The sequence below is a fragment of the Acanthisitta chloris genome, unplaced genomic scaffold, assembly GCF_000695815.1.
Source record: "Acanthisitta chloris isolate BGI_N310 unplaced genomic scaffold, ASM69581v1 scaffold906, whole genome shotgun sequence".
NCBI lineage: Eukaryota > Metazoa > Chordata > Aves > Passeriformes > Acanthisittidae > Acanthisitta > Acanthisitta chloris.
In genome coordinates, this window is record NW_008676283.1 from 19476 (window position 1) to 36730 (window position 17255).

The 17255-nt window shown below is 38.5% G+C and overlaps 1 protein-coding gene across 1 annotated transcript in view; it reads right to left on the reverse strand.

The window, feature by feature from the left end:
• Nucleotides 1–17255, reverse strand: part of LOC103803495 (period circadian protein homolog 2-like) — a 27701-nt gene that overhangs the window by 4063 nt on the left and 6383 nt on the right. The window contains 14 exon segments of the mRNA XM_009076055.1: nt 1105–1952; nt 2665–2925; nt 3184–3357; nt 4800–4927; nt 5010–5166; nt 5687–5780; nt 6775–6906; nt 7277–7385; nt 7594–7747; nt 8379–8485; nt 13442–13520; nt 13751–13893; nt 15205–15256; nt 16825–17026. Coding sequence (XP_009074303.1) covers nt 1105–1952; nt 2665–2925; nt 3184–3357; nt 4800–4927; nt 5010–5166; nt 5687–5780; nt 6775–6906; nt 7277–7385; nt 7594–7747; nt 8379–8485; nt 13442–13520; nt 13751–13893; nt 15205–15256; nt 16825–17026 — 2640 coding nt within the window.

Here is a 17255-nt window from a genome sequence, read left to right on the forward strand (position 1 = left end):
TAAACAAAACTACACTACAAGTCAGTTTGAAGATATATTAGCAATTAAGGCTGACAGAACTTAGCAAAACATGTAATAATGGAAAGAACTAGTTTGATGCTTAACACAGTCCTGAAAAAAGGACAGAGGCAGTCAAAAAGATTTAGGCTGCAGCTTCATCTCATCAGTGGCCCAGCATTTACAAAGATACTCACTGGTGCCTTTAGAAAGCACAAATATTAGTCTACATATTTCTACCACAGAAACCTTTAGGGACGTATTACTCCATCTGAAGTTACTTGTTAAACTGATTCATCAAATTTGAATGAGCCAGGAAATAAAAAAACCCCTGAAGTTATCAAATAGTTCAGCATAGTTTTAGTGCATCAAATAAAACAAAAATAAAGTTATGGTCTGCAAGTAATAATCCAATTCTTCATTTAGTTTGGTTGCTTGTTTGTAAAAAAGATGTGATTTTATTTGAAATTAGCTTAATTCACACCATTTATAGATGACTTTCAGCAAAAAGGTTTGGGTTAGTGAATTTGTGTGGAGATGAAAAACAAAGTCCCTGTATTATTTTAAAATCCATTTCAGTGGTTTTCAATGGGTTTATCAGAGAATCATAGACTTTAAGGGTTGGAATGGACCTTACAGATCATCTAGTCCCAGTCCCCTGCTCTGGGCAGGGAGACCTCCTCACCAGATCAGGATGCTCAAGGCTCATCCAGCCTGGCCTTGAACACTGCCAGGGTCAGGGCAGTCACCACATCCCTGGGCAACCTGTGCCAGTGTCTCACCACCCTTATCCATGGTCTTATTTTTTTCAAAGTGCAACAAAACTGTTTCAGGATGTACTTCCAAGCTTCCTAGTGTAACTTTAGAAGAACAACAAGGTGGTTTGAATTTTTAAAGGTTCAGGCCATTCTAATGATTGGATTGCATGTTTTATTCAGTCTGCTGAAGTCTGAATTTACGAACTACAATTGTGACTTCATCTCCTGGCATTGTATCGAGCAGCTACTGTCTATCATTAAAAAAAACCAGGTTCGTCAAGTGAAAAGATTGAAAATGATGTAGCAGAGACAGGAAAACAGATGTGTGTGAATCCATCAGCATACTTACTGGTAAGGATTCCTTTCCACTACAGTTATCAGTTGTCATGATTTTGCCTATGGCTCCTTCCTCAGTTAAACCTCCATGTAAACCTGCAGGAGCTCCACTTTCTGCAGTTTTTGTGGTTTCTTCTAACTGTAGAAGATTCAGAGGAGAGCTGCACCTTGACTGAAACAAAGGTGGTGAAGCCTGGTCTCGAGGCCCCACTGACTGTGGAGTGCAGGAACGGGATGGCTCGTTTCGTGGCTCTGGGACAGGAACCTTTTCAGTCTCTGCTGGTGGGTTGTAATGGAATGGCTGCGCTGGAAAAAACGCCTGTTGTGGGAAAGGGCTGGGCGTAGGAAATGGTGGCTGTGATGGAAACACTGTCTGTGAGGAGAAAGTGGAATGGGCAGGGAAGTTGGGTTGACTGTGGTAAAGTGTTTGAGGTAAATTATTGTTCATCTCTGGGTAGACATAGTTGGGGAGCACAAGAGCAACGACAGGGGTCATGAAGGGTGCAGAGAACTGGGATGGTTGCATAGGGCAAGTATTTCCAGAGTCTGGCAACTGATTAAACCCAGAGAGTGAAGTTTCAGGAGCTGGTGGCACAGTCCCTGCTGCTGGAAAAACAGGAAGTGAATATGCAGGCATAACAGTGGGAAAGGACATTGCTGAATAGCTCCCTTGTGAAGTCTCTGATGGGGACCAGGCAGTAGCATTTAAACCTTGCAGAGGGAACCGATGGGGGAATTTAGCTCCAGAAGTTGTGCTGTCTGAAGACTCCTGTGGCTTAATGCGCTTTGATTTCCTGTTCTTTCCACTTTTCTTCCAAGGCTGATCACCTCCAGAAGTGACAGTTCTTTGTCCACGGCCACCTGCAAGGAAAGAAAAAAAAAATATAAAAAGGTCATAAAAAATAGTTACACAGGATCTGTGTCACTATTTTAAAAAAAATATCTGAATAAAATGCTTAGCAGTGCCTGATTTGTTCAAAGACAAGTCAAGAATGAAATGGGAACAAAGTCAGATCATTATCAAGCACTTCTGAAAATGCCATCCAGAGTTCCTAGGCCTAATTGACAAAACAATCTCACTATTACTGCTACTCTCTGCCATTTCCATCCTACTGATCACATTATGAACTTAAAGGCAACCAATCAATTATCAGATTGTTTCACCAATTACACAACAATGGAATGGGGAAAGGAGCTGAAAACAAAGGAAGCCTGAAAAAAACAGAGGAATAGACAGAAGGAAAAGAAAAGCAAGGGAATACAAGCATAGATATAATAAAACAAACATGCTAAAACATGTTTTTTGTCACTTGAAAGGAGATGCATGACAGTAATAGTATAGTGAACAGATAAAAATCAAAACATTCATTACTAAAATGTCTGTTATTATACTAAAAACTACATTCCACTCTCAATTTCCTTAGACTTAGAATTTTTCTGTGCACTCTAAAAATAACATCCAATTGTCACTGTTCACAGTGGCCCCACAATGCAACCAAGAGTGGAAATGCCCTCCCAACAGGATTCACTTCCTACACAAATACAAGTCTCATAATGAAAACTACTGCCATACCACGCTCCCCAGGGCGTCCTTTGGGTTTGTCTTGTAAGTAGTAATTGCAGTGCGACTGAAAAATATTAAATTTCTTGATTTCCTTAAACTTATTCAAAAAGCTCTGCTCCTCCTTTTGTGTATGCACTGCAAGGACTTCCTTTGTAAGTCCCAGTTTTTTAAATGGCTCCTTTTCTTGATTTATATGTGCAGAGGTGGATGGAGGGGTGAGAAGCTGGCCATCTAAGATTTCTGCTCCACTCGGACCATCTTCTATCATTTCTACAGAAAGAGAAGGAAAAATACATCAAGATCAAGTGCAAAACGCTCTGTATATGCATTTTTGAGCTATTACAATTCTGTAATCATTTTGCTGCAAGTTTAAAATACAAATTCCATCACTATTTATTCTATTTCCCTAAGAACATTTCAGCTGTAAGAAAATGTGAGTCACAAGCTCATATTAGCTGTTCTCATGTCTGAAGTTTAAACTTGCTAGCAATTGCCATTTTGAAGAAAAATTATTAGCAAAAATCATACCTAATTCAGGTTGTGTTTTTTTGTCTCCAACATGAACAATGGTACTACTGTAGCTGCACTGACTTGTGAGAGAGACAACACTTTCAGGCTTGCCAGGTAAAGCCAAAGATGTTAAGTGAGCACCAACCACTGGGGGACCACTTGATTTACCAGATGCCTTCAACACAGCAGGATCTGTTAACGAAATAAAGTTGTGGTTTACTGAACAAAAACATGAATAAATGCAAGTTACATGCTGTTAGGTTGCAAAACAAAGCCAAACTCTGCTTGACAAGACAGAAAAACATTTTACTTCATATATTCCACCAAGAACATTTTAGGAGCAATCAAAATCCCATTCTGTATCCTTACATACAGCCAAACCAAACCTTTTCAACAAAGGACATTTTGCTCTTTCCTGGTCTTCACTCTTCTTTCATGGCACAATTTTGGAAGAAATTTTCTAGCATCTTCCAGTCTAAGAGTAAGTTCCACTTAGGTCCCATACTGTTGTACACTAATCTCTGGCACTAGCTGGTTACCCTAACAGCTTGACTCTGAGCATCCACCTACTTAGATTCTCTCACCTGAAAGCTACATACAATAATCCAGCAGACACCATACCAGTGCCTCATGAAACAACATTAAAACATTCCTTCTCTCACAGGAATATTTTCATGACACGTTTCAGACCTAAAATTTGTCTTTTTCCTTACTAAATGATGCGAGTGACTTGATAATTCTCAGACATCAGTGCAACAAAATCCTAGCAACTCACATCATCTCCTGCTAACTAGAACAGCACAGACTCCAAATTACTGCATTTCAATTCCTTCTACAGGACACTTTGTTCCTGGTGTACTGATACCTTCTAATTTGACCCTAAAAGCTGCAATAAGACTTCTTTTTCAAGCTCATCAAGAGGAAATGCAGCCAAGATCATTCCCAAGACCTTTTGAGACACTCCAGTAGACACTTTCCCTTCAGCCTCATATGATGACAAGGTAGAATGAGCAAATCCCTCATTTGCTTAGAGTTGTTTACAAATCTCACAATTCTTCATTTTAGCTCCCTATCCAGACAAGGGACTATGTCAAATGCTACACCTAAGGCCTAACAAATTAAGTCTACATCAGCCTTTGCAGATAGCTAAGCCTCACTAATCCCATGATTTTATTTTCATGGATGGACATTGCTTTCAAATGGGTTCTGGTACCTCACACAACTCAGAGCAGTCCAATGCTGCATTTTACACTCCCTTGCTCCTTTTTTTTTAACAGAAATATAATACTGATGTTTTTGTTGCAATTAATTTGCTGCTAGATTCTTCAGCTGGTTGTTCTTACCAGGCCCAACCATGAAACAAACTTTTTACATTTGATAATGATTCAAGCACTACAACTCAAAATCCTACTGTATTCTGTACAGTACAGATAAGTTTATTGCATCTACAATCCAGATATTCAATCATCTACTCAGTTTTTCGATTATAGGCAAGCTCTCAATGAAGAAAGTTATTTCACCAACATGGAACACTCAGAAAACAGCTGTGAGGTCATGCCTAAGCTACACTTGTCATTATTCTGCAAAGAAGTAGCAAAAATCAATCAAGAACAAGCTTGCAGTGATGTAGTTACCTCCCAATGGCTGCATAGCATTATCAGCTGCTTTTTGTTCATGAACTCCAGAGTTCAGTGATGCAACACTTGCTGAAGGTTCACATTTCCTTTTTGCTGTACCAGGCACATTACAACTCTCCAAGTACCTAAAATACAATGATTTAACAACATTAGATATACAAGTCTTAAGTCCAGAGGTCAAGAGTGATTTACACACTGGCTGCTTACCTGATGACACTGTCCAAACAGCTAATCTGTTGGTAGGAATATACAGGTTGTTCTTTCCAAGCCAACTCTTCAGTAGACACATTTTTAGGAGCAGCTGTTACTGTAGGATCTTTTCCCCCTACATCTTTCACCTGACCCCCAGGAGTATTTTGTTTTCCTGTGAAAAGAGATACTGCTATTAGGCAATTATGGCATTAAATCCTTGCAAATTCCCCTAAAAGCAACAGTAAAGGTTTTCATTTCTATGTATTTTTAACACATAACAAATTAATCACTGTAAAGCAAGAGCTTTGTTCACTAATAGATGAACACTATGTAAGTATTTTTCTGTCCTTATGGATTTTTGGAGGTGCAAAGTTTACTTAGGTTGATGATATGGATCCAGAAGGAACAGATTATCACGAGTTGAAACACACTGAGTATGAGGACAACTCTAGTGCCCATTTAAGGTACTTCAAAACAACAGCTTTAGGACATGCCTTAACTGTGTGTTATACCACTCTCAATTCAGATATAGCCAAATGTTATTTTCCTGCACACAGTGGAGAGACACAGGACAATATAATTTTAATTGATAAAAATGTTGCCTTTATTCATTGACTAGAAGTAAACTAGAAAAAGAATCCTGTCATTATAGAAGGCACCAGCATGAGAGTAATAATTTGCTAATGCCTTACCTGCCAAAGGCTCTTTCTTATACTCCAGTTTTGCTCTGTTGTCAGTGAAAATATGCTGTCCTTTATTTTTGACCTTCCGAGCATACTGACAGAACTCCTGCAAGCAGTGAGTTAAAAACAGTTAGTGCAGAATTTTGACATAAAACATCATGGATAGCAATTCCTCAGTAGACTACATCTAACCTCAGTTAATCTCTATCTTGCAAGAAGTTTTATCACTGGAGAAATATGTATATATAGAACTTTATTGTGCAGCAGCAGAAATTTGAGCATGGCACAGAGAAGAAACTTAAAGTATGTTTTTTGCACACCATTACTCTGTATTTTGTTTAAAAAGGTTGAATATATTGGAGAGGAAAATGCAAAGATATATTACAAAAACTTCAGAAAAAAACGATCACTTGGTAAAAAAATATTGCTGCCAAGAATGACAATACTGTAACAGTCTTCACATGTCTATGGTAAGCACAGCCATAAGTTTAACATTGTTTTGTTCAGACTAATGAAATTTATAAACTTCAATGCCACTATCAGCTCAATGTAGCACTGGCCCAATCTACAGTCAAGTTTTAAGTTCCACATAATTGTATTTCATTCCATTCTACTTATCTCATTCCCTATTATATGGTGTATTTATGCAACAGAAGAAATCACCAAGGTCAAGCTATCACTTAGCTATGCAAACATTGCTGCATTTTATCTTTCTAGTTTCATTTGGGAAAACAGTAAATACAGACCTTCCCCTCCCAAAACAATCTGCTTTCAAATATCCATTTGGTTTTCCCAGAAACACAGCATATAATATATAACAGGTATTAGATTAAGGAAACACATTGTACAGGTTTAAATTCTGTATAAACACTGACTTTCATGCCTATAACTCTGCTTCAGTACCCTAAGACTCCATCTACACCAGAAATGTTAACTCCCTGTCCTGGTTTTTACCTAGACTTTACCATGTTGAACAAAAAAGGAAAATGACATTTTCTTTATACTTTCTTCCATCCCCAATTTGCACGTGTTAAAAATCCCCATTTTTGCTGGTTTGGTTTGTGCCACATACTTGAAGGAGAAAAACTCAAACCTACTGGCTTATCCTTATGAGTGTCTTCATTATTATTTCCTGTGCTGTCACTAGAGGATGCCACACTCATGAAGTGCTCATGGGAACCATTGCTCGCTAGGCTTCCATAGCCACTGGATCCACTGTTGTGTACAGGCTGTTAACAACAACAAAATATATGTACACGCATATATATGTATGTATATACACACACACCCCCCTCAGGACAACACTAACTCCATATGAAGGAAAAGAGATTTGATGTTGGGTTTTTGGTTGTTTGGGATTTTTTGAGTTGGTTTGTTTTGTCTTTTGTGAGGACTCCATAGCTGCATGAAATCCTTAAGATACCAACTGGAGCTTAACATACTTCAGTAAGTCTTGTCTGATAATCATGAGTGCAATTTCCAGGATTGTGGCCAGGAATTCCAGTACAGTAGTAGACAGCTAAACAAAGTGTCACACCCAGGTAAGTACCTTTTCTTCAGTGGGAACTGAGAAAGGGAACATTAAAGCACACACTGTACCTGCAGTAATAGTCGATATATTTGCTCAGTGATTTCCTGAACACTGGGATGAAGGATTCTATCCTCTGTATAGTTTGGTGCAGCAAAGACATCCTCATTTAAGGGACCCCTGCCAAACATATACCAGCTCATTACAAATGCACATACCTCAGTCACAGAGATCACAACCCCAATTTATCATCTATATATACTAAACACAATCTAATGCTTATTCTAATCCTTCAGGTCTTTCTCAAAAATTACTAAGTAAATCATAGGGAAGGGAAACTAAAAATAACATGAAAAAAGCTAAAAGTCTCAACAGTTTATTGACTTACGTCCTAACTTTGTGTCTTCCAATAATAAATGAAACTTTTCGACTCCAAGGGTTGATGAAACTGGACCAACTGGTGTCCATGGTTATATAATCTCCATTTCTAGTACAAAACCTGATGGGTGAGTAGTCAAAAGGCTGTCCTCCATACTGGAGTACTGCAATGAAGGAGTTAACACAAATTTCAGATTAATCTTTGCAAAATTCAACTTAATGATTCAGGATTTTACAAGGAATTGTGAAGGAAGATGATGCTATTTGAAGGAACAAATACCACATAGATCTATACATTGAGAAATGCTGGGCTACCAGAATAAGCAGAACTTCATAATTTACTGGACTATCAAGAAAATCACCTTCAGATTACTTCAAGCTAAAGAAGGCTGAAGAACCAGCTTTACAATTTCAAACTTGAATAAATTAACATTTCCAGAATGGATCTTATTTTCTACTCTATGAAATAAGAAAGACTATCATTTAAAGTATGACAAATTCTATCATACCACTCTCAATAAAATTTTCTTTATGTACAAAATATTCCTTGACAGTCAACATCTTTACAGCAGATACATTTGCACATATTGAGCACAAAACTCAGTGTTTTCTTATTTCCATGAATTTGCATTAAGAAACAAGTTGTGCAGTAAAAGATTCAGCATTTGCTTGCAGAAAAAAAAAATCATAGTCACAATTAATATTCCTTCCTGCTTGTTGAAGTCTTTGCAGTCATTATTGTTAACTTTTAGAAAACAAAATTGTGTATTTCTGCCACAGTAAGAGATTACTTACTTTTTTTGTGAATTGCTAGCATTAAGGGTCTGTCATTTGGGTGAAGATGCACCAAGACTGGTGTTCCTATTAAGTCCTGAGGTAGGTATCCCAACAGAGGTACAGCTCTGAGGAAAGAAAAACAAAGGGAAAAAATAAAGTAGAATAAATGTAATCTTTAAAATGTTTTCATTTCAAGTTTTCTTGGCTGTTGTTCCTACAAAGAGAATGAATCATTTTAAATAACAGCAACAAGGGGTGTTTTGTTGTTTGGGGGGTGGTGATCAGACCAAACCAAGGAGTCTGCTACAGCAGTCCTGTCTTGTCTTGCTGCCTAACTTTAGAGGATAAATACCTACCCTAATTTTGAAAGAGCATTAATAAAGTTTAATCCTGTGAAACTCTCATGAAGGTAAACACTACCCCAATCCCTTGGCAGCAAGCCAAGGCTAAGGATCACAGGATTACTACAGCTGAACTAGTTGACTAGGAATCAAGACAACTTTCTCAAAGGCAGGTTAAGAGTTCAACTCAAAGCAGCTGCCTGGAATCAAGCTTATTAGATAGAGAATTACAAGCAAGGTTACAATTCCTGCACCACTTCTAGTGACGTGAACAAGTAATTTGTGTGATGAAATCATTTTTACTGATCCTGTCAAGCATTCATATTAAGAAGAAAGAGTGAAAGTTCACAAATGCTACTTTGCACTTACCCTGATGGCTAACCACCAAAAATATGCATTAGAAAAAACCCCCAGTGCATTAATACTACTCAGTAATGTTCAAGTAGTCAGATGCCAAGAAATCATCTTGTAAACTCAACACACTGTTCACCTTCTCTCCAGCCCCACACACTGACAAAGGTCCAGGAAGATACAGAGGTATCTGAATAGCTTTAATGAGCTTTAATGTAGCCCCAGTGCACCACAGACAAGGTATCTGTGTCACTTTGGGACTCCAAAGCATTATGCAACAAATGCTTTCAACGCTCCACTCCCAACAACCCCCTGGAATTACATCAGTGCCCCAAAACATCAAACATACCCTTCTGGCAAAGAGGCTGAGACATTCAGGGGAAAATGAGGATTGCAACTAATGCCTTATTATCAAGGCAATTAGTTAAAAAATGAGTCTTAAAAGCTTCTAGATGAACTAAAGCAACTAAGCTGAAACTGGCCTGAAACTCACACCAAATCATAACTTTTGACACATTGACATTTAAAAGTGCTGCCAAGTTCAAAGCACATAAGCAAAGTTGTGCTGCTAGACGACTTCAAAATACTGATCAACTCTGAATTACTTCAGTTAGGACTTCATCAAAATAACACTCATGTTTTTGTTCAGCACTGCTCCTATCCTTTGCCACCTGCTTTAGCAAAGACTAGCAAACACTACACTTGTTTGTGCTGTGACACCTACCCTAAAAGAAATCAGATAGTACCAAACTGCTACTTTTTAAATCAAGTTATAAAGCAAGATGCAAATTGAATCACTTCTTAAAAAAAACCATTCTAAAATCCTCTACATATTTTTCAACTGACATGAAGATCACTGGAAGAGTCAGGGACCTGGACTGTAAGGCTGATAAACAGAGACTGAGCTGGGCTTGCCTGCTCTGATGAAAAGGAGACTAAGGGATGATCCAAGAGCTTCCCACAACGACTGGAAACAGGAGATACCAAAATGGAGTTAAAAATTCTTGGTGGTGCCAGATAAAAAACTATGGGCAATGGTCCCAGACTGCAGTCTGGAAAGCTTCTGCTGGATGTTAGGGAAAGTTTTTTAACTGAGTAGTGCAACACAGGAACAGTTTCCCACACAGATTGTGTAATCTCTGTCCCTGAAGGTTTTCTGACATTGAGAGGTCACAGCTGACCTAACGTAGAACTGGGCAACAATTTCAGTTCAGGTACAGAGGTGGAACAAAGACCTCCAGCAGTCCCTTCCAACCAGCCTTTCTCTGATCAGACAAGGCTGTATTTGAGGATGATGCCTCAGTGTCATGAGGTTTCCTCATGTTGAGTAACTCGTAATAATTCAGAGTTTAAGTTAATAAACTCATTTCAGGAATGCAAATGCACGTGTGGCATAAGAATGGTCAACGGGAGAGACAAAAGTTTAGGTTGTGCTTTACAGAATGATATTTAAAGTATCAAAACAACATGAATAGGAAGTCTCTTTATATTAATATTGCAAGTTAAATACAAAATTGCTTTAATTTACAAGGATCACTCCACTGTGAACTACACAGAACTCATTACACCCATCATACACATCAAGCATCAACTATATTTAAAAAACAAATATATACAGGAATGATCCATTTAATTTCAGGAAAATAGTCATTTTTACTTCACATACTCTGTGCAGTTCCACTTGCAGAATTCAGACAAATAAGCATTTTTCCGACTCACGAACACATACTAATTACAGAAATTAACTTTATTTTATGCAAGTCAGGCAACAGCTTCAGTGTTATATTATGAACAATTTTCAGTCAACAGCAGGTGCTCAGCTGCACATTTTAAAATATTAGACTCTGCTTTCTCTAAGAATCTATTGCTTTGTGTATTCCACCTAACCCTGGAGAGCTTAAGAGTAATAAACTGCATATGTATATCCTGGTAAACATTTCTCTGGCTGCCAATGCTCTCAGGAGTTAAATAATTAGAAGCAAAATCAACTACACAGTTTGAAAGAACAGGAATAAGTGATGCAAAGTCCTAACATCAGATGAAGATGTAATCAACGCTCACCACAAAGAGTTAAAAAATGGTGTTTGAAGACAAGTGGTAACAGCAGCCTAACAGGAAAGAAGCTTCCATAGTAGCCACAGAGAAGGTACTTCTATCATTGCACCACAAAAGCCCAAGAACAAGGGCAAAGCTCTCCATTCAGAGATCTTGCCATTTCTTGTAAGTGACTATCAGGGATGCACAGAGAAAGGGAAGTCTGCTCTGTGCCATCAGCCTGTTTGAAAAAGTAAACCCACTCTGCAAAGTTGCAGTTGGCTTGGAGCATGTGTGGGAATGAGGGAGAGAGAAAAATCCATGAAGAGGACAGAACTACAGTGGACTAAGTCATTATCTAGTCAACGTGAGTTGCTTAGAGGGACTGTATAAATCATACCATGGAAAAACAGTATGTCAGCATTAGTCTTCTGTCCTACAGGAACTCTCACAGCCACAATGTCTGCACAAGTTAGCCAAAATCAGCTGCACCTAAAAGTCCAAATTTATCCTCACTGATTAGTCACTGTCTCCCACAGCAGTTAACTCCAACAAGTACCTTCTGCAATTCTTGTTTGACAAGCCACATGCACTGCAGTGATACTGACGTGCCTGACCTCTCTACAGACAAACTGTCTCTTTTTATCTTGACTCCAGCTTAGTAAAATAGTCCAATAACATCTTTTCCCCCAATCCGTCTCTCTCCTGCTGCATTTAAAGATTCTGCAAAGAACAACATACTTCTTCAGAAACAAGATTTCCACCTGAAGATACCACTAAAACCCAAAATCGTCCATTATACTCCTACTCTGTCTGATGACATCTTTCCCATCTAGACCTAGACAGAAAATTGTAGCATTCTTAGAATGCTTAGGCACAAGAGGAGGGAAGAATCTCAGAAGTCAGATGCTACTCTTGCAGCCAACTTAATTTTCACCATGGAGAAAGAAAATAAATCAAAATAAAGTCCAACATACAGCACAAACATCAGAAACCATCACAAAGAAAACACCAAGTAAAACAAGGAAAGAGGAAGAGAAAAAAGAGGTAGCTTGTGTTTTCAGTTCAGGAACAAGTGAATTGTCTTGGCAAGTCAAGTCTTCAAAACACTAAAATATTCCAAACTGCATCCTTGTCCTTAAAGGCTTGTTGAGATTATAATTTCCTACTCAGGAGTATCTTCTGCTCTTCTCATAGACCTCATGGTTCCATCATCTAACTATCCTTTGAAAGGCTCCAGGCAAAAGTGATCCAGAAGACTAAATAGCTGCTCATGGCTTGGACAGGTAGACTCTTCCCTGGGTAAAAAACTGTCTGGATAGCTAAGCCCAGAGAGTGGTGGTGAATGGAGTTACATCCAGCTGGGGCCAGTCACTAGAGGTGTTCCACAGGGCTCAGTATTGGAGTCAGTCCAGTGTTTAATGTTTTTATGGATGATCTGGACAAGAGGATGGTGTGCACCCTTGGTCAGTTTGCAGACAACAGCCAGTTGGATGAGAGTGTTGATCTAACGGAGGTTAGGAGGGCTCTGCAGAGGATCTGGACAGGCTAGATCGATGGGCTGACGCCAGTTGTGTGAGGGTCAACAGGGCAAAGTGCTGGGTCACAACTCCATGCAGGACTATAGGCTGAGGGCAGAGTGGCTGGAAAGCTGCCCAGTGGAAAAGGACCTGGGAGGACTGGTCAACAGCAGCTGGACATGAGCCAGCAGTGCGCCCACATGGCCAAGAAGGCCGACGGCATCCTGGCCCATATGAGCAACAGTGTGACCAGCAGGACTAGGGCAGTGATCATGACCCAGTACTTGGCACAGGTGAAGCTCCTCCTCAAATAATGCGTTCAGTTCTGGGGCCCTCACTGCAAGAAACACACGGAAGTGCTGGAGCACGTCCAGAGAAGGGCAACGAAACTGGGGAAAGGTCTAGAGGGTAAGTCCTATGAGGAGCAGCTGAGGGAGCTGGGGGCGTTTAGTCTGGAGAAAAGAAGGTTCAGGGGGGACCTTACCACTTTCTACAGCTACCTGAAAAAACCCAATCCACTCCTAAAAATTTCATAGAGATAATAGTGGTCAGTATAGAATTTTTCTGACCATGGGTTCATTCATTGAATTTATGTCCAGATTTGTCCTGGATAGAAAGTGGAAGAACAAGTTGTTAGCAAGCAAATAGTCTTCCACTATTACACTAACATAATGCATTCCCATGCTGAGTGAAAACAGGCAGATCTACTTTTCTTATGTTAAACACTCTTCAGTAGTCACAATTTTTTAACCCCATACAGACACCACAAAGAAATCTTGTAAAGATACTGGATAACTCGTTTATCAGGAAATTGACAATATTTTTTGTAAGTTACCTTTCATCTACATCCTGGAACAAGCAGGTTGGTGTGTGCGTAGTTGTAAAAATTCTTTTGTCAGGAGGAATTCTGGGTGCTGAGAGAAAAATAAAAACAATTAACAAGTGGGTTTTTTTTTTTTGCATATATAATACTTCAAGCTCCAACTACAAAATTCTGTCAAAGAATTTATAGGAGAGCAGCTAGCTACCGACAGCCTCTCAGCAAGGACACAGAACAGAAACAATTATCTTTCACTGCAATAAAGCTTGAACAGCTATTACTTTTAGGAAATCAAACTAATCTTTGTGCATTCAGAGGATTTACCTTCATAACCAGAATGGACTTTTTCTGCAAGCAACACACAGCAAAGCTGGTCTTCTGCTATTTCTGGATCTTGCACTTTGATAAGGTAAGGAGTCATCCGAAATGGGTGATAGCAGATCTCATTTTCACGCTCCTTTCCCGCACTAATAATTAAAGAGAGCTAATTATTGAAATAACTTCATCTTACACTAAATAAAATTTTAATTCATCCATTGTAACTCCCTCATGACACAAGAACTGCATGTTAGCTCCTGAAATAGCACCCAAGATTTTTTTTTGGTAGAAGAGAATCTAACTCTGATGGCACCCTTTGCACACCAACCACAGTAAAATGTATTGCTCTCTCCTACTGCCTGAAATAAAATGCATTAAATGCAAATCTGATAGAAAAAGACAAGCCCAACTTGTATGAGAGATTAATTTATTCTGTTGATGTGTGGCACTATACCCTTCAGAGGAATGAATGTATAACTATTTTTTATGAAGACTATGTCCCCTCAGTTAACAACGAAAAGCTTTGAATCAATACTCCAATTTTTAAAGAGTGAAGACTCAATATAATAATATATAATAATAGTTGATTACTTAAGAATGCAAAACGTGAATAAAAATAACAACCATTTACACAGTGAGTAAAGAAAAATCAGTTGCAACAAGTTTGTAATAGCACAGCCTTATAAAAGCAAAGCTTCTGAAACTACTGTTAGTTGGACAAAAAAAGAGCCTCCAATAGCACCAGCACATCTAATCCCACTCTCTGGAGCAGTGCACTACTTCTAACGCGTTTAAAGTTTACTCATACCTTAATAATAAGTATTTATTTACTCCAGAGGTAATTAAGTAATACGATCCATTATTTTTGGTTTTGGAAATGCTGCCAGAGAAGCAATAAGCACCAAGAAATCAAATTGCACAAGAAAGAACATGGACTAAGATGCCAGCTTTTCCTAAATCCAAACAGCTAAAGAGGAGTGGGGGTGGGCAAAGAAGGAAGAAAAGCAAACCCAAAAAACTGTCATCTAGTAACTGCAAAAGACACAAGGCCACTTAACCCTCCTGTATCTTCCTATAGGACACTTGAGATGAATTTCAGATGAAATATGAGTTTTCTAGAGTGAAAAAGCCTCAGCAGCCAGTGCTGAACAGAACAGCTCTATTTGCATGAACTGAACGTTTTCCACAGCAGGAGAAGACACATATCAGCTTCCTTTATGGCACACAGGACAACATTCACAGCAATTAAGCTCTAAGGTTCAGCTTCCCAAAATCACTCTGCAGTTTTCTCTGCAGCTTCTAGAGTTAATCAACTAGAGGACATGCATGTGTTTTGCTTTATGATCACATTCTGAAAAAACATGAAGTTTACATACCACGTGGTTCTTATAAAAATCACATGCTTGTGCAATGCCTGGTTTCAGAATATGACACTAAGCTTCATAATACTGTTGTCTTACCTGATGCGACAAAAGAAAGACTTCTCTTCCATGCAATCCTGGGTGGAAGACTCTAGAAATATTAAACGTATTTCAGAACAACTTAGAAATAACTACAAGATTATTATATCTAATACATGAATTTTTACTTAAGTGATTAAGGCTGAATGTTTTTTTAATGGCAATGTTCCCTGAAGTCTCCACATGTATTTGCTAAACAATATACTTTATTTGCTAAACAATGTACTTCATAAGCAACTAAATCTGGACACCACTCAGGCTGAGGCTGGTGTGTGAATCACAGCTGTTTGCTTATCAAGTCTTTTTTTTCTAAACATATCTAACAGCTCTCCAGTTGAAGCTGCTTACTCTTATCAGCTTTTACACTGTAGTTCAGTGTTGACCAAAAATGTTTGACTATCTGGGACCTGAAAATTTGACCTTGATCCTAGGAAAGGCACTAGGACAGCTAGATCACCAAATCCACATATTATCACCCCTTGCCAAAATAGTTCTTTTCATGAAGGCTTCTTCTCATGTTTTAAGCCTCTCTTCTTCCAGAGTAGCCACAAAATTATTTTTAAGGCATGCTCTGGCATTTCAAAGGCCTCCAGTGCACAATACCTTTGGATATTATATTCTGTGACAGCTGATACATGAGATAGTGTACATAGTTCCACTTACTGCATTCTTTAAATTTGAAGCTATATACAAACATAACAAAACTACAGAAAACGTTTCCAAAAAACCAAACCTGCACAGCTGATTATCTAATCAGGATTACATGGTCAGTATTTACCATTGACCCTGTTTTGAGCCAGAGGTTAGACTAGAGACCTCCCAAGGTCCCTTTCCAACTGCTTTATGTAAGCATTACTTAGTACATGTTTATTGCTAATTGTTTTTTCAGATGAAATATGGTTCACACCCTGACCTAACTTCACAGACTTCGTATGCAATGGATTGGAATTTCAAACATTTAGAGCAGACCTTGAATTTCAAGTGTTTGGTAAAAATAGTTGACAGTTATTTCTCAATCACTAACAGCTGTAGCCACACCAGGAAAACAATCCTCCCACAAACAAATAGCAAGTACCCTCAGACATCTGATTCTTTACCATTAGCATGCCTAACATCATTTTTCTAAGACTAAAAGAATGATTACTCTTCTTGAGTGCACAGTCATGGGGGCTGAAATACCTCTTTCTACATTGTAATCAAGGTGACAAGTACCAAAATCATAATCATTTAAAATGGAAAAAGGCAGAGTATTGCCCCCCCTATATCTGAAGAAGAAAAACTGAAGAAAACTGTGGTCATTTGATTGCTAGTGTAAGAGGAAAGTAAACCCACTATTCAGCATGAATTCCTACTTTGTTTTCATTCATCATTTGGCTGAAAGGGGCATAAGAACCAGTAAACAATGACATTCAGAAGACTTAACCAACAGACAAGCCTTGCTGATTTGTAAGTGTGTTTGTTATACACCTAGTGTTGTTCAGAGATGTTCTGGTAATGCCTCTGTGTTATACCCTCAGAAGGTGATGGAGAAGGATGGAAGTATACTGAAAATCTGTTCAATATTTGCATCTACATGACTGAAAGAAGGTCAGAGAAATATTTGCTGTTGCGACCACTCACCAGCTCTATTGCAAATATTCCATGATGGTAATCTGTATGGGGTAGTGGAAGTGTAGAACACACTGACATCCTGAGGTGCCAAGAACTCCACAAATTTGGCATTCTTAAAATAACCCCTCTTACAGCGGAGAATAGAAGTAGCTTGATCAGAGATGTACAAAATTTTCCCAGTAATCAAAGAAACAGCTACAGCAAACATATCCTAAAAAACAAAATCTCAAATTAGTCAGACAGTTTGCAACAATTTTTAATCCAGTATGTATTTCTCAGAAAAAACATTTAGCATCTAAAAACATTAACAAATTCAAAATAAAAATAAAGGAAATTGTGTTGAGCCACATATGTAATAAAGTAAAATTAATCTGCTTATCAAGTAGACACAGACAGAACACTTTCCAACTATGCAAGAACAACAATACACAACTCTTTCC